The sequence below is a fragment of the Canis aureus genome, chromosome 11, assembly GCF_053574225.1.
Source record: "Canis aureus isolate CA01 chromosome 11, VMU_Caureus_v.1.0, whole genome shotgun sequence".
NCBI lineage: Eukaryota > Metazoa > Chordata > Mammalia > Carnivora > Canidae > Canis > Canis aureus.
This window is the reverse complement of record NC_135621.1, coordinates 10,105,043-10,132,141: the sequence shown is the minus strand read 5'-3', so window position 1 is coordinate 10,132,141 and position 27,099 is coordinate 10,105,043. Positions and strand designations below refer to the sequence as shown.

Here is a 27,099-nt window from a genome sequence, read left to right as displayed (position 1 = left end):
AAACCTGGAATCTATCAGACTTCCAAAGTCAAATTAATCATCCTTTTTTCCCAAGCCATATTCAAAACAGCAAATTAATCTTTAGTAACCACTTTCTCACCAATCTCACATTCAGAGGGTTGAGAAATCTTTTTAGTCTTACTGTCTATAGTGTTTGTAGTGTTTGTTCCTTCCCTTATATGACTATTGACATCACCCTAAAGCAAATCTTTCTCTTTTTTTTTTAAGATTTTATTTATTTATTCATGAGAGACACAGAAAGAGAGAGACAGAGACCCAGGCAGAGGGAGAAGCAGGCTCCATGCAGGGAGCCCGATGTGGGACTCGACCCCGGGTCTCCAGGATCAGGCCCTGGGCTGAAGGCGGTGCTAAACCGCTGAGCCACCAGGGATGCCCAAGGCAAATCTTTCTTAAGGTTCATCTAGACTCATGGCAACCAAGAACAAGAATTAGGGGAAAGTTTAAAAAAAAAAAAAAAAAAAAGACTCCGGGCCCCACCATAGTATTGCTAAATCAGAATTTGGGGCAAGGGAGAGGCTTGGAATTTGTGATTCTCGTGGACAGCTAGATTTACAAACCGCTAAAGCAGATCACAAGGGCTCCGTGCCTTTTCTCCTCCCCTTGAACTGAGCATTTCAGTTCCCTTCCATCATCTGTTCGAGTGACATGGTTGGGTTTTTTTTTTTTAATTTAAATTCAATTTGCCAACATATAGTATAACACCCAGTGCTCATCCCATCAGGTGCCCTCCTCAGGGCCCGTCACCCAGTCACCCCATCCCCCTCCGCAACCCTTAGTTTGTTTCCCAGAGTTAGGAGTCCCTCATGGCTTGTCTCCCTCTCTGGTTTTTCCCACTCAGTTCCCTTCCTTTCTCTCATCATCCCTTTTCGGGCGACATGGTTTTGAGATTCCTAACCATCCATTGCTCTTCCCTGAATGTGGTCCATTTTGTCTATAAGCCTTTTGAAGTGTGGCTCTGATCCTGAACCACAGAACACTCCAGAGGTAGGCTGGCCAATCTGTGAGAGAGCAGGACTATCGATTACCTATGGGTTTATGTTGGACGAGCACAGTCTCCTTCCTATCCCACCTCTCACAGCAAATCACTACTCACCGTCGTCAACACGAACCCGTAACCATTAGGCAGTGATCACCCAGCAAACAGACGAACTTGCCAGAAGTTTAAAGCATCACTTATTAACAGATCTTCCGATCTCTGCCCTAAATAAGTGGCACGCCTCCTGTTCTCTAACGAACTTCAGTTCTGAAAGCTGCAATGTAGGCCAATCCTCAAAGTGCTTTAGTATCAATGCTTCACATTTACAGTGGTTTTTTTTTTCCACTTACAAAACATTTCAACACTATTTACTTAATCCTCGCAAAAGTTCTCATGACACAGGTATTATTCTCATCTTGCAAATGAGGAAATTGAGGCTCAGGAGGTTAAGTAGCTTATTTAAAGCCGCACACCGTTAAGTAGGGAAAGTTGTGACTTTAACCCCACATGTCTTACGCTTTGATCATAGCTTGCTCTGCTTTAAAAGTCCAAGTATAGTCACTTGGCCATCATCAGAAAATTAGCGCCAATTAACACCAGAGTGTGATAGCTACCAGATGGTGAATTACTCAGCAAAAAAGAATAATGAGCAAGAATACAGGGAGGCATTATAACAGAATATAGGAGTTGAGGAGTGCTGGCTCTAGGGATGGCCAGACCTGAATTTGTGTCCTAGCTCCGTCTCTTACTGCCACTGTTACTTGGAGTGAACTGGACACTTCATGAGCTTTGATTTTCTATTTAAGTTAGGAAGGATAAAAGAGATAATTTTCTTTCAAGTGCTTCGCATAATGCCTGGTACATGGTAAGTCCTCAATCAGTGGTTGCTTTTTTTTTTTTAATCCCTAATTCAAACATGACAAACAGTTTAAGAAAGCAAGTCTGTTTAAAATAAATACAACTCTTCTGAAATTGGCGTCCCATCCTTTATCAGTTACCTCCAGGTGTCTGGGAATAAGACCAGGTGAGATCCTACAGAAAGATGGAAGATAAGTCATGAAGAGGGAAAAAAACCTGAAAGGAAGTGTAGGCCAAGAGAAGCTCACTATGCAAAAGTTTTGAGCAATGTTTAAGATCCCAGTGCCCAACTTTCCTGGGATAGCATCATTATTACTTAGGGATAAGAAAGAAGAAAAAAAGAAGAAGAAGAAAGAAGAAAGAAGGAAGAAGAAGAAGAAGAAGAAGAAGAAGAAGAAGAAGAAGAAGAAGAAGAAGAAGAAGAAGAAGAAGAAAGAAGAAGAAAGAAGAAGAAGAAGAAGAAGAAGAAGAAGAAGAAGAAGAAGAAGAAGAAGAAGAAGAAGCAGCAGCAGCAGCAGCAACTTAGAAGAGAAAGCAATGGACAAAGTATCACTTAGGATGTGAATAAATTAATGAGATGGACAGGATGGATTTGGGCTGTCAAAAATAAATTTGGAATTACATTCTAAATTATCACTGAGGAAAGATCAATTGAGGGGTAGAAAGATAATGTTTTTAAGGTAAGTTTTTAAAATAAATTGTTCAGGGATGCCTGGCTGGCTCAGTCAGAGGAACATGCGACTCTTGATCTCAGGGTGGTGAGTTCAAGCCCCATGCTGGATGTGAAGTCTACTTACAAAAATAATAATTTAAAAGATCTTAAAATAAATTAAATGGCTCAATGTTTGTAACACATCGAGTAAAGGTAAAATCACATTAAATATTTTCCTTTTTTTTTTCTTATTACTCAAAAAATACATGTTCATCTTTAAAACAAATAAAAAGGACAGACCAAAAAAAAAATTGACCTAAATCCAACCACCCAGAAATAACTACTATTAATACCTGGTATATAACCTTCTAAAGTGCTTTATGTTCATGTATTTGTAGATATCTGTATTTTACAAATATGGAGTCATATGTAAGTATTGTTTTGTAAACTTTTAAATTTGTTTTAAGTTTCCTTCCGGACCATTAAATATTCTTTTGCAATACTATTTGAAATGTCTTATGTATTTTCACCAGGTAGTTCATTTAGGTGAATATTCAAATTAATCTTTGCTATCATAAAGAAGAGTGATTAAAGACATTCTTGTAGCTTTATCTCAATGCATGAACATGATTTTTAGAATAAATTGCTAATTGCTACAGTGTATTTGCTAGATTAATGGCATGCAGAATTCTAAGACTTTTGACATAATTCATAAAGTTACTGTCCACAAAGTTACTACATTCCACCCAGCAGTATTTTAAAATGTTAATTTCCCAGATCCCGACCAACACTGAATTTGATGACATTGCAAATGTTCACTAATTTGGTAGGTAAAAAACTATCTATCCCTCCTTTACTCTATTTTTTAATTTTTTTTTTTTTTATTTATGATAGTCACAGAGAGAGAGAGAGAGAGAGAGAGAGGCAGAGACACAGGCAGAGGGAGAAGCAGGCTCCATGCACCGGGAGCCTGACGTGGGATTCGATCCCGGGTCTCCAGGATCGCGCCCTGGGCCAAAGGCAGGCGCCAAACCACTGCGCCACCCAGGGATCCCTCCATTTTTTTATTCTAAGAGGTAGAAGGTTTTATATCATCCACTCATTTACCAATGTTTGTCTTTCTCAGTTGCTTTGAATATTAATCTTCTGTCTCTCACATGAGTTGCAAATCTCTCCCAGTTTGTTTGCCAGGTTTTTTAAAAATGTTTTTGAGCTATAGATATGTAAAATATTTACGTATTCCAACCTAAAATATTTTTTTCTTTTTGATTTCTGCCTTGGGAATCTTGTTTAGAAAGGCTTACCTCACCCCAATGTTATACAAATTTAGCTTACATTTTCCCCTAGACTTGTATGGTCTTATTGTCAATATTTTAAATTTTTATTTAACCTAGACTTTATTGGGGCATAAGATTTTGGGTTATAAGATATTGAGGGGTGTGGGATCTAAATTTATTTTTTAAATATTTAGCTGGTTGCCCCAACACCGTTTACAGTATTTCGTTGATTTTATTGAGTCCTTTTTATATTTAACACATTAACATCTCTGAAACCTAGATGTGTCTATGATTAATAAGTAGCATTGCACAATCTATATGGCAGTTTTTTTCCTTACTGTTACTTGAAGTAATAATAAATCCTCCCATCAATGGCTTCTTTGATTTGATGAAACACAGTATTTACCTCTGTTTTTATTTCACTAAGAGGTTTTTTGTTTTTTAATTGAAGAATGTACTTGAAATTTTCATAAAACCTCTTGTGGACATAATTAAAATGATCAGTTTTTCCCAAGATGTCCTAGTATTGAACTATTTGTACATTCCTGAAATAAACTTTATCTGGCCATGGGCATATTACTCATTTATTATGTTGCTACACTCCTTTTACTAATATTTTATTTAAAATTCTTACATCTATTTTCATAATTCAGATTAGTCTGTTGTTTTTACTTGGAATATATTTGTCAGGTTTTGGTTTTTTAGTATTTTACATTTGTCAAAGGAGTTCGTAAGTTTTCATCTATTTTCTTCAGTTAACAGTTTATAATAGCATAGGAATAACATTTTCTACTTTTTCTGTATTAATCTAAGCCAGTTTGTAATAATTCCCAATTTCTTCTAGGATTACTGATCAATTCAAATATTATAACTCTTCTATATTCAAATTTTATCTTATTTTATCCTTAGAAAACTACAGAGACCTTCAATTTATCAGGTTAGAATTATACATAAGTTTCTTACATTAATTTTTTTTCATATCTTTGGGTTTATCCTATTCTCATTTCTAGTGTTTGGAACCTATGTTCTTTTCTTTCTTCCTTTCTTTCTCGATTAGAATTGACAGAAATGGTCAACTTTATTGGTCTTTTAGAAGATCAATCTCTTGGTTTTATTTAACAGTTCTAATTGTTTTTATTTATTTATTTTTAATTTTTTTTATTATTTATTCATGATAGTCGTAGAATGAGGAGAGAGAGGCAGAGACACAGGCAGAGGGAGAAGCAGGCTCCATGCCCGGAGCCCGACTCGGGACTCGATCCCGGGACTCCGGGATCGCGCCCTGGGCCAAAGGCAGGCACTAAACCGCTGAGCCACCCAGGGATCCCCCTAATTGTTTTTATTTTTTAAGTTAATTTATCTGAATGTTTTTAAGATCTTCTCCTTACCTTTGATTTTCATCAGATTTGCTGTGATATGCCCAGAGTCAGTTTTCTTCACATTCATCCTGTTTCAGATTTATAGCACTTTTTGAATCTGTGACTTGAAGGTTTGTTGGTTTTCTTTCTTTTTTTTTTTCCCCCTCAGTTTGGGAACATTCTTGGCGATTCTCCTTCAAATATTGTTTCCTTCCCATTACTTTTTTCTTTCTTTTCTGTGATTAATATATGTTCTTCCTTAAACTGTAATTCTTGTGTTATCTTCTCAATGACTTCTCATTTTTTTAACCCCTCTAGCTTCAGCCTGAATATTCTCTACTGACATATTTTTCTGTTTACTAATCCTTCTTCTATATCCAACATGTTGTTAAATTAATCTCTTATATTTATATTTCAATTATGGTACTTTTCAGCCCTAGAACCATTTTATTCTTTACAATAGATTCCAGTTCTCTGGTGAAATTCCCCATCTTATCAGCTATTTTCTTGAATATATTTATTAGAGTTTTTTTTAAAATCTGAGTCTGATGACCTAAATATCTGGATATCTGGGCCATCTATAGACCTGTTTCTTTTTTCAGCTTATTTCCCTTGGTCCTTTACTTTAGTATACCTGGTAAATTTTGTGAATGTCAGACATTGTGTATGAAACACTGGATGCTGAATGATGTAATCTTCTTTTACAGACAGTTCATCCTATCTTCTGATAGGCAGAGTGTGGAGGGGAAAGGGAAGATTACCTTCATCTAATTGGGGGCTGAGCTAACTTGAGTCTGGGTTGCGTTTTTTGATGAATTTAGTCTACCCTTGGTTTGCACCCATATATTGATGTGCTGAAGCTCAAGAGAGAAACATTGCTAACATATCAGGAATCTAAAAGTCGGTTGCTAAGTACAGGCATTATTAAAAATAGGAAGTTATATGAACTTTCAATTAAGTAAATTATATTAAAAGCAAAGGAAATACTCCAAAACTCACCACTTTTAAATTTTTTAACTAAATTTAACTGTTGTCTGTGTTATTAACATCTATTGTATATGCATTATAGAAAAACTATCTAATAGTGTCACTACATATCTCTTTCCATCTCCATATTCAGTGATGTCACATTTGTAGCTTGACTTCTACCCATGGTAGAAGTACACACATCACAGAAATCAGCAAACACTACAAATCAGACCTTGATTTACTGTTTGGTTGGCTATCAAAATCAGTAGTTCTCAAATGGAAGTGGTTTTGCCCTCCAGGTTTTTTTTTTTTTTTTATAATATCTGGAGAAATTTTTCTTTGTCAGCTTGGAGGGTTGGGGTGGAAGGGGTGGGGAATGAGAGGGATGTGTGCTACTGGCATCAAGTGAGTAGAGATCGGGAATGCTACTGAACATCCTACGATGTATAAGGCAACCCCCTACAACAAATATCCAGGCCAAATGCCAACAGTGGCTGAGGTTGAAAAATCCCGGTCTGCTGGTATCTCAGCTTCTGAATGTCTGGCAAATTCCTGGAGGGAAAAGATGGGCACTTTATCCTAGTTTATTTTATTGTTTATGTTGTTATTTTTCCAGCATTTTGAGTTGACTATTTAATTATTTTTAATCTTTCTTATATTTAATAATATAAATGTTTGACTATGAACCTCTCTTTTTATACAGCTTCGGGCAGCTGACCCTTTCTGTCACTTTTTTTTTTTTTTTTTTGCTCCTTTTAATGTTTCCTTGTAAAAATCCCAGCTGTAAACATCTTCATCTGTCCCTTAGTTGGGACAAGTATGCCTTTCCAGTTGTAAGCAATGCTACTATTGAAATAAGCATCCCGTGCAAGTTCCATGAGTGGTCTACAGAAAACACTTCACAAAGTGTGGTGAAGGTAATAATTAGGGGACTCTATAACCAAGTGCTTATTTATACTTCCTCCATTCTACCATTCTAGTATCAACTAGAATCATTTGACTCTGCTGTTATTCTTGACTTACTGGAATTAAATCATTTACCTAACAAACAGTTGAGTACCAAGGATATGCAAAGTCCTGTGCCCCTGCACTGGGTGGAGATGGGGGTTACAAAACTCCTAAGGCATGACCAATTCTCTCAAGAAGTTGATAGACTTGTTAAGGAGAGACCTGCAAATAACTGATGTATCTAAACTCTCAGTTACTCATCTAAAATCATATTATTTGGGGAATTTAGAGTCTAGACTAAATTTGTTTTTACTTATTCAACAGAAACTGAAAATATTTTGGATGCAGATCACGAGGTCAAACTATATTATAAAACATGTGGTAATGTCGGATTCAAAAGCAAAATATGCGGACTTAATTTTGAGAACTTCAGATTTGCATGCTGTTTATACTTTACCATGTAAATTTATTTAAAGCTGCACAGTTCTTACAAACCTTACTTTATATGTCTATCTTTATATCTTTTATAGCATGTTTGTGTAATTATTTCATCTGTGACAGTAGTGCTATGAGTTGGAAAGGGCTGATGTTATTCTCACCATTTTACAGATGAGAAAAATAAGACGGAAGCATTTAGGAAGGTGCTTATGGTTTTACAGCAAGTCCACACTGGAACTCCACAACACTTTCCACTTGGTACTCTGGATGGCTTCTGTGCTCTTCTTTGATAATGTTATGTGATGAGTTACTTACCCATGGATAAGACACAGTGAGTCTGAATGAAAATTTATGCAAGTGTCATTGAATCAGTGACCACGTTTTGAAAGAATCACTCATTTACAGGAAGAGTAGCTTTGTGGCTTGCCTCAGAAGTACTCGCCACAACTTGCACATAATTTTTCATAAGATGTCCTTAAGTGGTTTCAAAATCTATGAACTATAATAATAAATATTAATATTCTGACTCATATTTATACAAACAGGATACATTTAGGTGAATCATAGTCCAAACTTTGCCCATTATAGTTCCCAGTTTAATCTAACTCATCCATTCTAATTCACGAAGAAGGACCTATGCTATTTCTGTCTACATTTGGAAAATTAATTAAAGAACTAGGATTGTGATTTAGGTAATGAAAGGCAAGATTGCTCTGCACCCACTTTTCCTCTGCAAAACACAGATATCTATACATAACACCCATAATTCACTTCTAGCTCTTTGGGGATTGTATGTGTAGGCATGGCTTCCATTCTTTGAATCAAAAAATGCAGTTTCAATACCTTTGCATATTGTTAAACTTTGAATCAGGCCTTGCTATAGTTTTCTGGTTTCTCAAATAGAGTTGTTCTTTATCTTATGCTATGCTTTTATGGTATTTATGTTTTTCTTTCTTCCCCCTTTTTCCCCTTGGTGGTTTAATGAGTCGGGCATTAGCCATGCTTTTTGCTCCCTATCTTGCCAGTAGCTCCAGGAAGTACTCTTCTTTCAATCTGTCATTTTGCCCTGAGCTTTCAGATGAGATACAGATAGAAGAATAACTCCCTCTGCTAGAGATATTTTTCCTGTAACTCACCGTATAGTGGGGACAAGACAGGAAGGGCCAATGGGATGAGAGAAGTCAATTTTATATTCTCTACAAAATAACATACGAGTTATTCAGCTAGAACACCAGTTTAAGGCACCACTTAGAAATCTAGTTCCTTTCCAAGAAGTTTCATTGTATTGGAAATTGTACTTTAAGGATTGAGAATGGGGTGAAACGCAATTCAAATTCAAGGTAAATGCACTTTGTTGAATAGAGTAAGAATGTAAAACTACCCTCGCCATTTACCTCTCCTCCACTAACAACAACAACACACACACACACACACACACACACACATGCAAGTGTGTGCAGGGAGCGCTCAGAACACTGTATGAGAAGGGGAAAAGTTTATGTTGAAAGTCTCCTTTAATGGTAAGCGGACTAGCAAACAATAGCATAGTTGAGTAAATTGTGTGTGGCACTGAACTGGAATTTCTTCAGTGAAAGGGCTTATGTTCTTAGAGAGTTGAAAAACGGCTTAAATTTTCTAGTAGCCTAGAATAAAATTGCACAGGAGACTCATGTGAAATGTAGCGTGTGTGAATAGTTTTGCAGCAGAGTTGCATTTGAAATGTAGCAACACAGCTGGAGCAGTGACTCATGGCACTAATATCTGCTGTTCACAGACTCTCTCTAATAAAGCCTGTGCTTTCTCACGTCATAAGGAGTTGCTTAGGCTGTTGTGATAGTAGGATCTGGTCCCAACTCTTGGTCAGGCCGCCTGAATTTCACATTCATTGGATATCCACCACGCGCTAGGCCTTCTCCTGCACTTAGTTGTTACACCTGTTTGGTTTTATTTTGCCCCTTTCCATAGTGGTAAGTCTGAGGCCGCACGTCCGAGCTGATATGCAGTGGGCTCCACCAGTTGCTTTTGGTCCGTGCCTGTTCTGGTTGATGATAATGAGGAGAAAAAGAAATGCCAAGGTGGAAGGAAAAGATAAGATAGCTCACGTCAGCTGGTCTCAGTCTTCTCACAAATATACAGAGAGAGGGCCGCCTGGGTGGCTCAGTCAGTGAAGCGTCTGCCTTCGGCTCAGGTCATGATCCCAGGTCCTGGGATCGAGCCCCACATCGGGCTCCCTGGGGAGCCTGCTTCTCCCTCTGCCTATGTCCCTCTCCCTGCTCATGCTCTCTCTCTCAAACAAATAAATAAAATCTTTGAAAAAAACATACAGAGAGAATTCAGAAAAAGTGGTGAAAATCTAGACGACAGTTACTTGAGAAAATGTAATGAGGGTGTTCATAAGTGAAAAGAAAATGGCCTTCTACCGCCAATAACCAGAATCCCGCCCGTGAATCCAGCTGCCGCCCTCCTTGCAGCTGCTGACTGGCCTGATGGCTTCCTGGGTACTGCTACACATGCCTGTCAGGATTCCAAGGCACTTCCCTAAGGGTGACCGGCCTGAGGCTGAGTCCTTGCTGATGACCTGCCTTGATGGATCTATTTACCTTGGATTCAGCTCTCCCTTGATTGGAAAGGTCTTCAATTGTCAACTTCACTACTGCGACAAAGAACAGTTACTGAGATGCGTATGTGTGTGCATGGGTGTGTGTCCCAGTTACGCCAAGGGAAGTAACCAGATCAGAGTGACCGAAATATTAAAAATGGGTTTTCCTATCATTCTTTACCTTTCTTCTTGTCTAAAAGTTCGAGTGTAACTATTCTAAATCTATTTGTATACTGGTGTGTGATCTTCTCAAAGTCCTTATCCTCTCTCGGTTTGTCTGTAAAATGCGTTGTTGTGAAGATTTTTTAAATTTATATAAAGTGCAGACAACCATGCGTAGCATGGGGTAAGTGCTATGTAAATGTTAGTTCTTGTTTTATTATTATCATCATCATCATCATTATCATTTATGACCCTGTACAAAATAAGCTATTAATTCAGTGAGAGGCCGGATAAATTAATGCATACAGAATAAAAACTATCCTATGAGGTTCTTCCAAGTCTTAAAATTGTTAGTTGATTACACATGGATAATGTTGAGGTTTATCAGCTAACAAGGAAAAAGGGTTCCCACTCAAGCTGTCACACCCGTATTCTCTGCGGCAGGATGAGCACTGGATGTTATGCTATATGTTGGCAAATTGAACTCCAATAAAAAAATTTAAAAAAAAAGAAAGTAGTCACATACATTGATTCAACATATACTTGTTATTTTTAATATATAAGCAGAATTAATTGAAAGGATGAATAATAGCATCTACCTTACCTTGTGCACTGCTACGGCCTACTTCCCGTTTTCATCATGCCACTGACTTATTGAAAATTCCTCCATAATCTATCCCGCAAACTTCAGACATGAATGTGATCAACAAAGAAATATTTAGTAATTTTTTTTTTTGGTTTGTTGTTTTTAGAGAGAGAGAGCACACAGAGGTGAGAGAGAGAGGGGTTCGAAGGAGGGGGAGAGGGAATCTCAAGCAGGCTCCCTGCTCAGCATGGACCTCAGGATCCTGAGATCTTGAGCTAAAATCAGGATCAGACGCTTGACCAACTGAGCACCCCGGGCGCCCCCACACACGAAAGCATTTCTTACAGGCACATCCTCTGGATGTGGATGTGGATCATCCGGATGAGACACTGGCCTTATTTTTACATATGTTGTCATTGTTTATTCCATCGTTCCTACCACTCCGACGGGGCTATAAGCACTTTAAGAGAAAGAATTCACAAATGTATTTGCTTCACAACAGTGGGCAAAGGGTGAGCCAGAGCAAAGCGTAAGTGGTCCCAGATACCCCTCAGTTCCTCTATTTGGCCGCCGCGCTCTCTAGTTTATCTGATGGGCAATCAGTCCGTTTTATGAACTTTCAGAAGTCCGAGCAACCAGAGGAGAGAACGTCCTTGGCTCTGTCAGGTCATTTACTGACTGACACTCCGAAGCGCCCCATCTGAGAGCAACCCGGGCATGCAGAGCTCGTGAGTGTGAGGACACGGGGGGCTCACGGCAGTGGCGGGGGGGGCAGGCGCCTGTCGCCGGTGTGTGTGGGGGGGTGAGCACCAGGCCGGCTGCACTGAGTCACCAGGTGGCCTCCTGTCGGGGCCACGGCTCCAGGGGCATCGGTCGGGGAGAGGAGCACAGGCGCCGCCAGGCCCGCATGCCTACACACCCGCACACACCTGCACACCTGCGCACCGGCACACCTGCACACACCTGCACACACACCCCCAGGGCTGTCGGGCGGTGACAGACGGGGATGGTGGCAGAGGCAGCTGGAGAAAGCCCTCCTCACCGCTGGTGACCAGGTGCTTCTACCTCAGCGCTCCGGCCGCATCTCCGGTCTCACCTGGTCCCCCCACCGCTGTTTCTGCACAGTCCCTCCTCCTGTCGTCCCTGCCCAGCCCTCCCCTCCCCCTGGCTGCTGCCCCGGGGCCACATGCGGGCCTGGTCCTGGCCGCCAGCCCTGTGCCCCACCGGTGAGCCCGGGGTGGGGGGCGCCGGGGAGAGGCGCAGGCTCCGGCTCGGAAGACCCAAAGGAGTCGGGGGGCAAATACACCCGCACCGCGGGCCCTGGCCCTGAGCTGTGCCCTCCCTGGAGCTGGAGCTGCACATTTCCTTAGGTGGCCAACATGATACTTGATTTTGTCAGTAGGGGACACAGGAGGAGGGCCGCAGACAAAAGGCCCGCCCTGGTTCCCGAAGCTTCCTCACCAGGCTCCTGCAGAGCCTCTGGCCTCCAGCAGCCGCTCCGGCGGTTCCCTCCCCGCAGGCCCTCGCTGCGCCGGCTCCCCCCAAGGCCGGGGGCCTCCAAGGTGGCAGGGGGCGGCTGCTGCAGTGGGACTGCGTCTCCAGCACGTGGCACCCGGCCCCTAACACACACAGTGTCCTAGCACCCAGCACCTGACCCCTAACACACAGTGTCTCCAGCACCCAGCACCCGGCCCCTCACCCAGGCAGCATCTCCAGCACCCAGCACCCGGCCCCTCACCCAGGTGGCATCTCCAGCACCCAGCACCTGGCCTGTGCAGTGCGCACCAGATCCCTGGGGAGAGGCTCCTACCGCTCGGGCGCTGTCCCTGGCACCAGGTGCTGCCCTGGGTGCCAGGAATCCGCAGCACCTGGCAGGAGGCAGCCTCCGCCCCGTCCCCGCCACCCCACCACTCAGGAACTTCTGGAGTGGAATGCCTACAGTGACGTGCCCCCCTCTAAGCATCTTTCCCCAGCACTGCAGAGGGTAGACTTCCAGCAAATTCCGGAGGGCGGATTCCCAGAAAGTTGCAGTCATGACACCGCAATGACTGCTCTGCTGTTGGGGGAGGTACAGCCATGCCCTCTCCAGCAAGACCCAGATCTCAGCCCCTGGGGGAGGACGTGGCGGGGAGCTTTTCCCGGCCTCCACCTCAGCCCTCGGGGTCATGATTGCTTCTCACATTTGCCATGCTCTTTAGAATTTCTATTTACTCCCTACTAGCCAATCCCTCATTACCACAATCCTCTGTTATAGGTCGTAATTCTTTGAATTTTACTTTCCTGTTCATATTACTGTGTGGTTTCTGTATCCAGATTATGTGCCGACTGATACATATTCCCTTATATATTTTAAAGTAACCACTACAATTTTTTATCAAAATTCAAGTAATTGAAAAAAATCATTGAACTTTCTGGTATTCTACAAATAGATGACATGCTTAAAATACATTTTTGCCAAAACCTTAGAGCTATATATTTACAGCATTAATGAGTGGAGAAGTCCACCATATAACCTCATTTGCAAAAGTGGTCCTCTCTGTCATATCTAGCAAGGAAATGAAACTGTCAAAAAAGGAAAAAAATACTTCTGTTTTTAAATTTTAAATAAATATGTGGATACATATCCTCATGACACCTTCTCACTTAAGGAGATGGTACAAAATGGATGGACAGACAACAGACAACAGATGGAGAGATAGATAAAAAGACAGCAGGCAGGGAGATGGAGTCTTACCAAGATGAAATACTATTTCAATATTATTTTTTTACCAGTTCGATATTTTTCAATATTTTCTTTGGCCTTGCTTTCATGGGTTTCCCCTCCAGAAGTAATGCACTATTGAACTGTCATTTTGCTTGATGCCTTAGAGATTTTATCCCAGGACAATACATCATAGTAAGAATTGGGATGGGTGAAAGGCATGACATCTTCTATGAAGAAGGAGAAGGGGATTATGATAGAGGAGATAGAAAGAAAGAGGTGGAAAACAGTGTGCAGGTTCCTCAAAGAGTTAAACATAGAGCTCCCCTATGACCCAACAATTGCACTGCTGGGGATTTACCCCAAAGATACAGATGCAATGAAAGACAGAGACACCTGCCCCCCGATGTTTATAGCTGCAATGTCCACAGTAGCCAAACTGTGGAAGGAGCCTCGGTGTCCATCGACAGATGAATGGATAAAGAAGATGTGGTCTATGTATACAATGGAATATTCCTCAGCCATCAGAAGAGATGAATACCCACCATTTGCTTCGATGTGGATGGGCCTGGAGAGTATTATGCTGAGTGAAGTCAATCGGAGAAGGACAAACATTATATGGTCTCATTCATTCGGGGAATATAAAAAATAGTGAAAGGGAATAAAGGGGAAAGGAGAGAAACTGAGTAGGAAAAATCAGTGAGGGTGACAAAACATGAGAGACTCCTGACTCTGGGAAACGAACAAGGGGTAGTGGAAGGGGAGGTGGGCGGGAGGATGGGGTGACTGGGTGACGGGCACTGAGGGGGGCACTTGATGGGATGAGCACTGGGTGTTATGCTATATGTTGGCAAATCGAACTCCAATAAAAAAAAAAAAAAAAGAAAGAAAGAAGTGGACCACCACACACTCTCTCAGACACATCAGTGTCAGAGAAGCATACAATTTAAAAGTGGAGTGGGGGGGGGGACAGAATAAAAATATTAAACCCTATTCCTTAGAAACTTAGACAACAAAAGCTCCCCCTATAAGGATGCTAAAGAAAACAAGATATATCACATCAAATGTGAAACACTCTGACTCTCGCCAGTACCTATGTTTAAATAAAGGTCTTGTTTTTGATTATTTGTGACTCAAAATCTCACATGAGGTAAATCCTTCCTTTACAGTGGTTCTGTTTCCTATTTAAAACAGTAAGTTTTCCTTAGATCCACTACTTTACTGAATCACATGATGGGGAAAGAGATGGAGAATCTTAAACAAAAGGCAAAGGCGATGTGGCCAATTTTTACCATTCGGGATATTAACAAGTTTAACATGGCTCAGCAACTATCTTAAGTGTTATATCAACTATTATGACACAAGTTAAAGGTGTTGAAATAGAAGGATGTGTGTTTTCTGAGAGGAAATGGGTGACAATTTGAAGGGCTGGTTTTTTTAACACAAAGAATAAATACATAAGAATTCGGAACAGATTCTCAACCAACACTAATGTGCAATAAGGTTTATGCAAGTTAAGAAAGGTTTTAAACTTCTAAAAAAAGTTTCAAGGAAACTACTGTTTCCTGTTATTTCTGGAAATTCTGTAAATGCTAGCGTTTTAAAAGGGAAACATTTATGAAGAGATATTAAGTATTTTACGTGCTACATGTATCAGATTCTTGTTTGTTCATATCCCCTTAGAAATTTGTAATTCTGCTTTAAATAAATGCCATTTACTCTCAATTAAGGTTTCTATCTTTTCGTTTCCCCTAGAGCAGCATCCCCATGGGAAGTACAGAGCTTCTAAAATTTTCTATACCTAGATAAAGAAATTCTGGCAAAGATTTTTCTTTCTTGAATAAGATCCGAAATCTATACTGTCTGAATCAACTATTTTGGTGAAAAAGTCTATGTATTGCTTGTTTTATAGTAAACGATTGGGATCTCTAAAATAAGGATTGTGGATCAATGCAAACACTGTCAGACTCGTATTACATAATTTGCTTACAAATGTATAACTATTGGTTATAATACCCACACTACTTTCAGTACAGGTATTGTACTTCGTTGCAGAAGTATGAATAATCAACTTGGTGGATATTATTCAATCGGAAGAATGCACGTGAAGAACTTTAACTATGGCCCAATAAATAAATATAGGGTCATCACTTGTTAACAGAAAAATCAATAAATATATAAACATTCCTATGCCCACCAAAATCTCTTTCATAGCTCTGATAAGCAACACAGTTCATTTCAATGAGCAAGTTAACGTTGGGCATTTTAAAGATCCAAACAGTGCAAAGTCAGCCAGTCTACCAACTGGTAATTTATCATGAAAGTCAATACTTACTTTTGTTTTGTGGAGAGAAAACAGAAATAAGAAAATTTAGTAGAATAAGGAGTCTTTTTTTTTTTTTTTTGGTAGTATAAAGACTCCAATGTGAATGAGCATTACCTACTTTGTTGCCATCTGTGATATTTCCATATCCGAAAGTTTTTAACATACTTACCTGAACAATGGAGTTCCACACACAACACATTTATATATTCCAGGATCTTTGTGATGCGTATATTCTCCTTCGAAGGCACTGATAAACAATAAACAGAGCATTAAAAAAATTAAACAAAAATAAATTTTAAAAAAATTAAACAAAGTTAGCATTATTTCTTATAGAATGTATTTGCTTAAAATATATTTCTCTAATAAATCTTTCAAGGACTTTTTGTCCTAAAATGAGAACAGACCAAACATATGGAAATCTGAACATTACTAATATATTTCAAATCTATATAATAAAATGTGCATATAACTATTCCACACTAGTGCAGGTTAAATTAAAAAAAATAAAAAGATCAAGCCATCTAGTTATGTAATGCTTAGAAAAAAATGTTTGCTATTTAAAAAAAACACCTTGTAGTTCAGATTTGCAGGAAAATTAAAAAAAAAAAAAAACCACATTACTACATAAGATTTCTGCATCCTCTGGTGTCCAAGAGCGTACAATCAAAAATGCAGAAGGGTCTAAGACTTCAAGTGGAAGGAGCCTTATTTTTTGGTTTGAAAAGGAATATTGCAGCTTTAAGGGAATATTTTTCTAAGTTAACAATCTTAAAGGCTAGGAGGTCATTCAGCTAATACAAATCAGCTGTGCTAGCCCAACAAAAAGTCTATGTGCTCTGCAGCTTGTTTTTATTATCCTTTCACCCTCTTTATGAGGTCCAATTTTTTTATAAACAGAATTTTTAAGAATGACCTAATCTCTAGTTGTTTGTGTGCATTAAATCATTTTGCTAGTCATGTACACAACAGGACGGGTAGAGGTCCTCCCGGCTGGGGCTGAAGCCCACCACTGGCCCATTGCGGGGGCGGGGGGGGGGGGTCTAGACTCTGTCAGAGACTCTGCATTCGGTAAATTCAGAAAACAGTATATACTGTGACAGGAAGAGAGTGTTGCCTATTAACAAGGACCCCATGTGTGGTAAAGAGCCCTTTCAGTTCATGAATGAAAACAAGAAGTTACATCATTAATAAATTTTGGATCAGAGGTAAGTTACGGCCTTATGCCAGCCTCCGTGGTATAAATTAAACAACAAAATGGTTGGACCTTGGCAGGTTACCTTTGAGCTGGAATCAGCTGAGAGAGACTTTATTCACTAAAAACGTCTTGGAAGTGAACAAACTCTTTTTTCAGGACTTAGGGCGAACTTCCAAGGACCAAAGCCATGTGAGGGCAGTTATTGAAAATTTTTGACATTCCAACCACAAATGAGCCAATAAATACTTTCTCCACATGTGCTTCAAAAAGAAATTGGAGTGGGGTAGAAAGGAACTAAATTATGCTACCTTCTTTTTGCAGCCAAAACGTCTATACTTACAATGGCCACCTTCAAAATTTCAGCATCCTGGCACAGTGCCATGTCCCTCATGGTTTTGCTTACTGTGATGTCTTCCCAAAAAATGTACCTAAATCGCTATTACTTCCACACATTTTGTAGTAAACTAAAAACAGGCCCTTAATAAAAGCCTTGTGACTTTACATAAGATAGAGTGTTCATTAAATGGGGGAAAGAATAAATAAAACTTAGTCTTAACCTAAACAATACCATTTTCAACCTTTTCAAGGATACTAGTTTGCAGATTTTAGCAAATAAGTGTAGAATTCTTTAAATGGCAAGGAGAAGGATCTAAAGCAGTGGGGTGTTGGGGGGAGGGGGGCAGTGAAGAAAACTGGTTCTTACTTAATGACTTTTTCTTGCAGCTCATCTTACCTTTCGGTCCCTTTCTCCTGAGTGACATGGTACTGCAGGGGTGTTAGCCGCTTCCTTAGTTCCTGCTGGGAAAAGACCACCTTACAGTTCTTTTTATCCCTACATGACCCTGGAAAGAGAGAGGATATGGGAGAAGGAGTCTTTTTAGCTTGAATCCTAAATACTTGCTTTGGCTGGCCGCCACAGCCCAGCTTCTGCAGTCACTTGTCAACCACCAGCCCAGTCCCTAACGCATCAGACAAACTTATTGGCACTGGTGCTATTTCTCTCAGTTTAGAGAGAATCTTTTTTCAAGATTCAGGTGCTTCCACTGGAGCACTGACAAGGTGCTCCAGCCAAAGACACTACCATGTGACAGCAACAACCCACTGAACATTCACAAAGATGGTAGTACATCCTTTATGTCTCCAAATCCCAGGCAATTCTTTTTTTTTTTTTTCAAATACATTCAAAAAGCATTACCGTACTTATAAGCATTTACACTGTATAAATACGTATAAGATGATGGGCATATTATGTTAAATACTAATTCTCCATTCAATAATTTTGCAACTTAGTAGAAGAGCTTGAAACCATCATTCAATTTCCATTCTGGGCCATTTAAATGCCATCCTTGTTTTGTTTTTGTTTTTGTTTTTTTTTAAAGCCCTAAAGATGCATTTTTTCCCCTACCTAGGAATTTTTTGTTCTCTGTGTTTCTCTCCGACAAGTCAATGGGTTCGGTAGAGTCCCTAAAAACAAATGTCTTTAAAGACTGTATCTTAGAACGTTAAACAGGCAGCAAGAAAGCTGTAACAGACTCCAGAAGAAGGCATTTACGCTAATGTAGATTCAATAAGTTCCAAAGAAAAGGTGAGAAAAATAGGGAGGGGGAAAGACAAAGAGAAGAAAAGCGAATGTGATTTTACTTAGAGACCTACAGTCTTCCTTTTGCAAAGTAGATCTAGGAAGACTTGGCTGATTAAGTGTATTTGAATGGTGAAATAATTTTAATGTGATTGTAATAACAATGGCAGCTTTTATTTCAACCTATACAGACTGCAGTAAAACGTTCAGACAACACCTGTTTATATGTAGTATTTTATTTTACCTACACAAATGATTGAAAAGAAATATAACTCCAAGACAGGGCAACCCTTACTCACTGCAGTAAAATTGCCTTCTTTCTTTCTTTCTTTTCTTTCTTTCTTTCTTCTTTCTTTCCTTTCTTTCTTTCTTTCCTTTTTTTTTTTTTTTGTCATCCATCACAGGGGCAAAGAGGCTCGCAGTTGGCCCTACGTGCAAAAATCTCTTACCACGTTTTGAAATTACTAAAAGAAAGCTTGCTTCATTCTCTGACTCCTAAACTCAACTTCCTCTGAAATAAAAAGAACTGTGATTAGAATAGCAATGCTCTCTACTTTCTTTTACTTTTAAGTCACCACCTGATGTCACAGTATATGAGATCACTGAAATTAAACCAGGAGAAAATTGACTATCCAGTCCCCCTGATTGTGGGCCTGAAGAAACGTATCAGCTTCCAGGATCAGGGCCACCAAGATAGAGTGGTTGATTCTCCATGAGAAAATACAGAGGCAGGCAGAGAGCTAACCAGAGCCAAACAGAGAGTCCCACCTTGGGGTAGGCCTGTGGGTTGTCAAACAGCGCCTCTCCTGACCTTCCACAGAGCATGCTGGCCTCACTCTGGCCAGGAAAGATCCAGAGGACCAGCAGGCATAACACTGACGGCGTGCTGGTCTCTCATCTCAGTGGAACCCATATTACACTAGGCTTTATCCAAACACCTACTACTTACACTTTTAATCTTTTCCGAGGGGCAGATGAGAAATGTTTGTCCTGTCAGAACAAGCCTCTCCAGAGCCCGAATGCAGAACTGCTCTTTGTTACCTCTCAGTGGACTGTCATAACCCAGTTTCTGCTCCATTCACTCTAGATTTCTTAAAAGTCATCTTCTTGTTTTTATTTCTTTACTAGTTGGAAAGGTTGTATCTCTGTTGATTTTGTCCAAAAAGATTCATTAGTTGCAAATTTAACGTGACAAAATCTCTTGGTTAAAATTATTCTTTCCCATGGCATGGATAATTAAAACCTGTACAATTAGAATTAAACAATTTTGTCCAAAATTTTTTTGTTAATATATGTTCATTCATACAAAAAGACCAATTGTGTTCCCAAAATTGAGAGAACTAAGCTACCCATCTGTATGTCATTTAGCACAAGAGAAGCAACTGCAGGTTTAAATTACACGGTATTGGGTTGCAATTTCCTAACATTGGATGCTTTTCTGCTTTTTTACCTTGAGTCATTTACTAAGGAGTGTTCATAAAAAGTAGCTTAAAGCACAGATGCTTGCAAATCGTTTAGGCAAAGATGTTTCTCTCTTTTTCATTCTCCCTCCCTCAAAAAATCTCTCTTTTCTGAAGAAAGAGAATAAACTTGTTGGTCAGTATTGACAAACCACGTTAAGTATTTGTACAGAGCGAAAAGGTAAAATTGAAAACATCTGATTGAAGTAAATAAGACAAACATAAAAGCTTTACTGGTGAATGAAGGGTATTGAGGAGACTTTATTTCATAGATTAGAAATTACTTTTGATCTAAACATTCTTAAAAACAGATTGTTTTTCCACTACGAACCATCTCATTAACTGTGCTACAGAGACCTCGTTTTCATGGCAAGCTTTGAAAGAGTGCTGTGCTCTTTTGTCAGACTCCGTCTTATCTGGGAGGGGGATAAAGATTTCAGTCCAGCTTTCTTTGTTTGTCTTTCAAGAACCACTAAAGTAGTATTCACACAAATTTTGTAGGAATGTGCCCTATGTCACAGCCTACAAATTATTTGGTTTTGGTGCACTTAAAGGTCATCTTCCAAATTAGCAAAATTTTCCTATATCCTGGCTTTTCAACCTTAAATATAAATATTGTTTCCTAACTGTAAGTGAGGGTTTTTTTTTCTTTAAGAAATGCTAGTGCTTATTTAAAGTTGTCGAACTTTGTACATTTTTTTATTCTTTGGTCATACCATGTCCTCAAAATAATTAGGCTTTGAAAATGTACCTAATAGCAAAAAGGAAGTATATGTAGACCAGAAACAGCTATTGTGATTTTGTATTAAACAATCCGATGAGCAGTTTGTCAGATTTTAATAAATTTCTTGCCACATGGTTTAATAATATACTTCCTGGACAATTGAAAGCTATACTGTTACCTTAACTCTTCTAGCATCACAATCTCAAACTGACATATATAAACACAGAAAGGCTTCTCTTTTGTCTCTGATTTCCCTTCTCCCTCGCAGACTCGCTCTTCTAAAGTTATATGGTGCCACTGTTAATTTTGAAGAAATCATTTCATTTTTGAAATTCTAGAATAATTCATTGGATGGTTTCCCTCCACTATCTTCACTTAGGAACTGTAATTTTCTTATTACCTAGGGTAATTTAACATTAGTATTATATGACATCTGTTCAATGACCTCTAAATTGGCTTAGAAGTATGTTAGGGAAAGATTTTTTTTCCCCCTTTATTTTAAATGTTTGATAGGGTACCTCGAAGGCACAAGTGAGCGTGTGTGTCCATACGTGCAACGCAACATGCAGTTGACGGGGTGACAGGGCCGCCTCGGTCTCCAATCCTAACACCATCATCCCCTACAGGGTAACTTTGGTACAGAGAAGCTCCATCCTGAACCCCATCCAGGAGTATTTATTTACTGAAATAGGCCTAAAGTCTCTTTTTATAGTGATGCTCGCTCTGTCGAGGCTGGCTGCCTCAAAGCTCCCATGGAAAGCTCTGGCTCCACGGAGAAACAGCCTTGCAGCAGGAGTTCCCGGCCACGTTCTGACACCCTCACACATCCGCTCTAAGGATCACAGCAAGTATCACTTGGCAAGCGCTGTCTGCAAACATGCAATCTCAAGTTATCCTTGTGATCACAGCAAACTCCAAAGTTAAGGATGAAATTTCCCAGGGTGGCCAGGTGACGTTTTCAGCATGCTGCTGTATCCTATTGGTAATTATTATTTTTCTACAATGATTCCCTTAGAATGGTATTTTTCTCATGAGTTATCTTTTCAAACGATTAGAGTAAGAATGGAAAAGAAAACTAGAATGTGAGTGTTTACTATGTGCCAGGCACATTTCTGGGCCTTTTTACCTAACTACATTTCATCCTCTCAATCATTTGAGGAGGTAGGCCTCATGCCCATCCTACAGATACAGAAACTGAGGCTCAGAGAGGTTGGAAAATAACTTATTAAGGACAAAGGTAAATAGATATATCAACTCGAGCCCAGGGCTATCTGACTGCAAAGCCCAGAGCCAATATATATTCTGTGAAGACGAATTACGCTACAGCTTTCTTCTTTCTTTTTAAAATATGCAATAACTTTTAGCTCAAGAACCATCACTAGCAAGATAATAAAGGAGAAGAATAATAATCGCCAGAGTACATCCAGAAAAATAAATACATTTGTCTGCTGGCCAATGTCTGTTTTCAGTGTGTTCATTCCTTCAACGGAAGGTCAGTGACAAGGTTCAAATGGGATTCTCACAAAGTCTATAAAACGTTGAAAGGCTTTTTAACTTCCTGTTAAGAAGTAAATCAGATCTGTTACCTAAGTCTTAGAACACTTTTAAGTCATAAATCTTACATTTCATTGTGAAAAATCAAAACAAAACAAGACCTAAAGATCCCATAACTTTAGTTTTGGTTCTAGGATCAGAAAAAAAAATGAAACTATTAAATATTTTCCCAAGATAATAAATAAATAAAAGATGACAAGACCATCTTGGTTTGCTTTGAGTATACTGGATTTAAACCATAAAATTCATGTTGAAATAGCTTGCTACTATATTTCAAAGTGGTATACTTGAATTTTCATTACCACTTTGAATTTTCAGTTGGTTATTAGTCTGTCATATTGGAAAGCTGAACACTATCCAGATATGATAGTGTTAGAAATTTCTAAGTAAGTGGGCATTTATAAAAGCCAAATCCAACCCATTTTTAGAATAGCATGTAAAATACATTCCCATGAACCATTGTTTCATATGTTTGTTTGTTTTGCATTCCAGTAATTCAATAAAGGCTTGGAAAAAAAAATGCCAAGCACAAGGAAGAAAAGCTTTTATGCCTGTAGAAGCATACCCAGTCCTGATTTTTCTCTCAAAGTAGACCTACATCAGAAAAACATTCCCAAGATCAACATACAATCTAATGTGTCAGGACACTTTTGCCTCAATATTGTGGCTTCCATGAAACGAGGGTTGCAGGGCTTACTTAGGGGACCGTTGATCCGACATTTTTTCTTACTGTTTCTTTGGTTTTTAAAAAAAGATTTTATTTATTCATAAGAGACAGAGAGAGGCAGAGACACAGGCAGAGGGAGAAGCAGGCTCCCCATAAGGAGCCCGATGTGGGACTCGATCCTGGGACCCCGGGGTCATGACCTGAGCCAGAGGCAGCCGCTCAGGCACTGAGCCACCCAGGCACCCCTCTGTTTTTTAAAGGCATCAAAAGTGTCAAGTGTTTACAGAGCACCAGGTACTGTGCTAAGTAAAATATATGCATTCTTTCCTTGATAATTATTGAGCACCTACTATGTGCTGGCATTAGTCTAAGCACCTAGGATATACTAGTGAACAAAATAAAGATCCTGCTCTCTTGGAGCTCCCATCAAAGCAGCAGGGGTGGGGGAAGACAGAGAAAACACAATGAAAATAAGTAAGTAACTAAGCATCTCAGCAGCTGATAAGTACCCAAGAAGGAGAAAAGCAAAACTGAGCAGAGTCAAGAAGCCTGGCACGGCCAGAAGTTAAGGGCCACAGTCATAAGGATGGTCACGGTAGGGCTTCCTGAGAAGGCGACACTGCAGGAATGCCCTGAAGGAAGGGAGGCGGTTGGCCACACTGACATCCAGAAGAGGAGGGCATGGCCAATGCAAGAAATGAATATACCAGATTCACGTCCAGTGGTGGAAACAGCCGGGGAACGGCGACACACGTGCTAAAACCTGAACCGGAAGGGAGCAGAAAGCAACAACTTAAACATGCGAAGAATAGGTTTTTAAACCAGGAAATTTACAATTACATACCTTAGCACAGACAGTGTCTGGCATTACTTTTTGCTCCCAAGAGAAATATTAGGGAATATCCTTTTAGCAAAGAGCTATCCTCACAACAGCTCTCCGAGTGTCTGGCTGGCCGAACTCTGAACCCAGAATCAGAGCGCAGTCTCTGCTCATTTGCCCTGTGTAATTAATGTCATCCCTTTCAAACCATAGATTATCGTTCCCAACCTGGAGTCATGTGTGACGGGGCACTCAATAGGTGTTTTTCAGCGATAAATTTTTTGATAGGCACAGAGAGCAAAGATCCTTTGGCCACATGATGGTTTTACCCTTCTGGAACAATCCAGTCACTCTTCCCTTCAGGGTGCTATCAGGGTTGTCAGTGGTATCAGGGAATATTCATAACCAAAGAAAGTTTAAAATTTGCACCTCAACCCGGTTTCCATGTTTTAAAAACATTCTTAATTTTCACATTTAGGTTCAGTTTAATTTCATTCATCCTCCAAGTCCTAAACATAACACAGAGAAAATAAAACTCCAGGTCTTAGGAGTCAGAAAGCAAGACAACTGTTCCTCCTTAAAGATTCTTTTTTTCTATATTTGAGAAAAATCGTATCTCTGTCATAGTAATGATCACATTTCATGCCTTCTCACTATTTTTCTAGTCCCATAAGATAGTTCGACAGCAGTTTCAGTTATACTCTATTGATGCACGCACTGAGTTCTAATTAACATCAATGGACATTATAAGCATGCCAAGGCTACCTTAACTTTGAATTAAATAAGACCATATGTTTTAGTGGAGTATAGTTGAATGATAAAATTGGTCTCTGGTTTCCATACTGAAGGTTTGAATAGGTAAACTGAGAAAATACTTTCGAGCAAAATTTCCCTCCAAGTCCATGTACCCTAATAAATTCATCCCTACTCTGAGGACTCCTTTCCTCCGTAGACCTTTAGTACTAGTGCATATACTCCACAAGGTACCATTGACATGGGCTAAAATAGCATTTTGCAATTATTCTCAAATGTCTTCAGTTGTTTCCATTTTATCTTCCCAGATTATAAGTTCTTTGACAATATAAACTGTTGAGCCTATATTAATTCATACTTTCTATAACTACTTATTAAACATCTACAGTGACACAAGAACTACGATGAGTATGATGAGCTCTGGAAAGCAAAAAAATAAGTCAAGGTTCCTACCCTAGGAGAGCACACATTCTAGCAGGAAAAGATATAAGAAAAGTAATCAATACAATTTGCAGGCACATAGTGAAAGCATACGCAAAATTTTGTGAATAGGATGTTAACAGGAGCCCCTGGGTGGCTCAGCGGTTGAGCATCTGTCTTCAGCTCAGGGTGTGATCCCGGGGTCCTGGGATCAAGTCCCACATTGGATTCCCTGCCTAGAGCCTGCTTCTCCCTCTGCCTGTGTCTCTGCCTCTCTCTCTCTCTCTCTCTCTCTCTCTCTGTCTTGCTCTGTGTCTCTCATGAATAAATAAAATCTTTAAAAAAAAAAGAATGTTAACAAAGAAGACATCAATACTCTTAAACTTTGCCCATCTAGATTGACCAGGTCCAGTTGTAACTGGGATATGGAAAACCCACATAATTTTTAGAAATAGCATCTATAGGCTCAGAGGGCTAGAGAAGATTCAAACAGGGAAGAGAGCTCCATCTAGACAAGCGGGGATGTAGTGTGATCAAATGTATATGATGTCAAGATGTAAGTATCCGGCTCTGATGAAAGGAATGCAAAGGGTCTTCCATGTAAGTGATATGGGCCAACTTACCAAAGTAAAAGCAGCCAGGATAAAGTTGTGGATTTAGATTTGGAGGAGAAGTTGGAAAGCTAAGAAATCAGGCAGTTCCAATATTAAGGGGAATGTGTGCAAGCTTTTTCTCACTGGAAGTCAATGGGAGTAAATGTATTTCCCACAACATCCAAAGCCTATTACTATGGTTTAAAATTCTAGCCTTTAAGAGTAAGTTCTTATGTGTAGGGAGGCATAACTTTCTTGACAGGAGACATGGAGAGGTTCCCCACTACGGGCTTCCTGATGAAACATTCACCTGAATGACTCTGTAAGATAGAAACCACATTTTGCATTTCTACCTTTTACTTGTGTGTCACAAATTTTTAATCATTCAATTCATGCACAGTAATAATTTTATCAACACTCTAAGTATCTAAAAGAACTAACGAGTACTTTACTGACTCTTCAGGATATAATGCAAATACCAAGAGTGATGACTTTCACATTAATGTGGAACATAAAGCCTAGAGTTTAGGGAAATATTTAAAACAGGTCTTGATCCAAAAAGCATTTTCTTGCTTCCAAAGCATAGGAGTAAAAGAGAATTTTTCAAGGCCCTGCCATCATCAAGTGACAATAGTGGAAGAGAAAGTCACTTTAACTTCAAGTCTATCTGATTGCATGTGAAATGTCTGACAAAGTTGGAGTTCCCTGTTTTTAATTTTTTTTCTAGTATGGGTCTTCACTAGAACATCATGGCCCATACAGGAAAAAGAAAAAAAAATTAAAAACAGACAGGCTCATTTCCATTCTACATTTCACATGCAATCAAAAAGACTCGAGCAAAAAATAGCTCGCACTCCCATCCTCCCTCACCCCCTTGGGAGCACAGACTGAAGGGAAGATGAGGGTAACCATCCACAAGAAGGAAGCACAGCATCCCTCGCTTCAATTATCATGCAGAATTTTGTTTAAAAGTAGCACTAGGAATACTTTATTGGAAAGAAAATAAAATTTATATTGTCTAAGAGCTCAGATCTGCAAATTTCCAAAATTATATTATCATCCAAATCAAATTTAAAATCTAAATTAATTCTAAAACATCGGGCAGAAAACAAGTCTGCAATTGCCACTCAATGAACCCATATGATCCAGAAAAACCTGAAAGATTCTGGAGGGGAAAAAAAGTTTAAATTTTTACATTTTTCTTTATCACCCAATTAAAGAAAAGGCATAATAAGGCTTCTCCTGAATTATTCAATATCTCCTTGAAAGACAGGGTACATACATATGTTGGTTATCTTTGCACTCCCAGCACCTAGCAATGTGCCCGGGCAAGAGTAAGTACTAAGTAAGTATACGTTGTATTTAAATATTTATTCAACTCTCCATTTTAATTATTTGTATTTAAATTGTCTTCCAAAAAAATGTTTTCTAAATGATCCCTTTGGCTATGTTTCTCGGAATTT

General features: G+C 39.4%; 1 protein-coding gene across 1 annotated transcript in view; it reads right to left on the bottom strand.

Annotated features, from left to right (window-relative positions):
- Positions 1-27,099, bottom strand: part of MSRB3 (methionine sulfoxide reductase B3) — a 177,076-nt gene that overhangs the window by 109,222 nt on the left and 40,755 nt on the right. Inside the window, exons 2-3 of the mRNA XM_077913714.1 lie at positions 17,800-17,908; positions 16,041-16,118 (exon numbers count right to left, since the gene is read on the bottom strand). Of these exons, the coding sequence (XP_077769840.1) occupies positions 16,041-16,118; positions 17,800-17,908 (187 nt within the window). The remainder of the gene's footprint in view (positions 1-16,040; positions 16,119-17,799; positions 17,909-27,099) is intronic.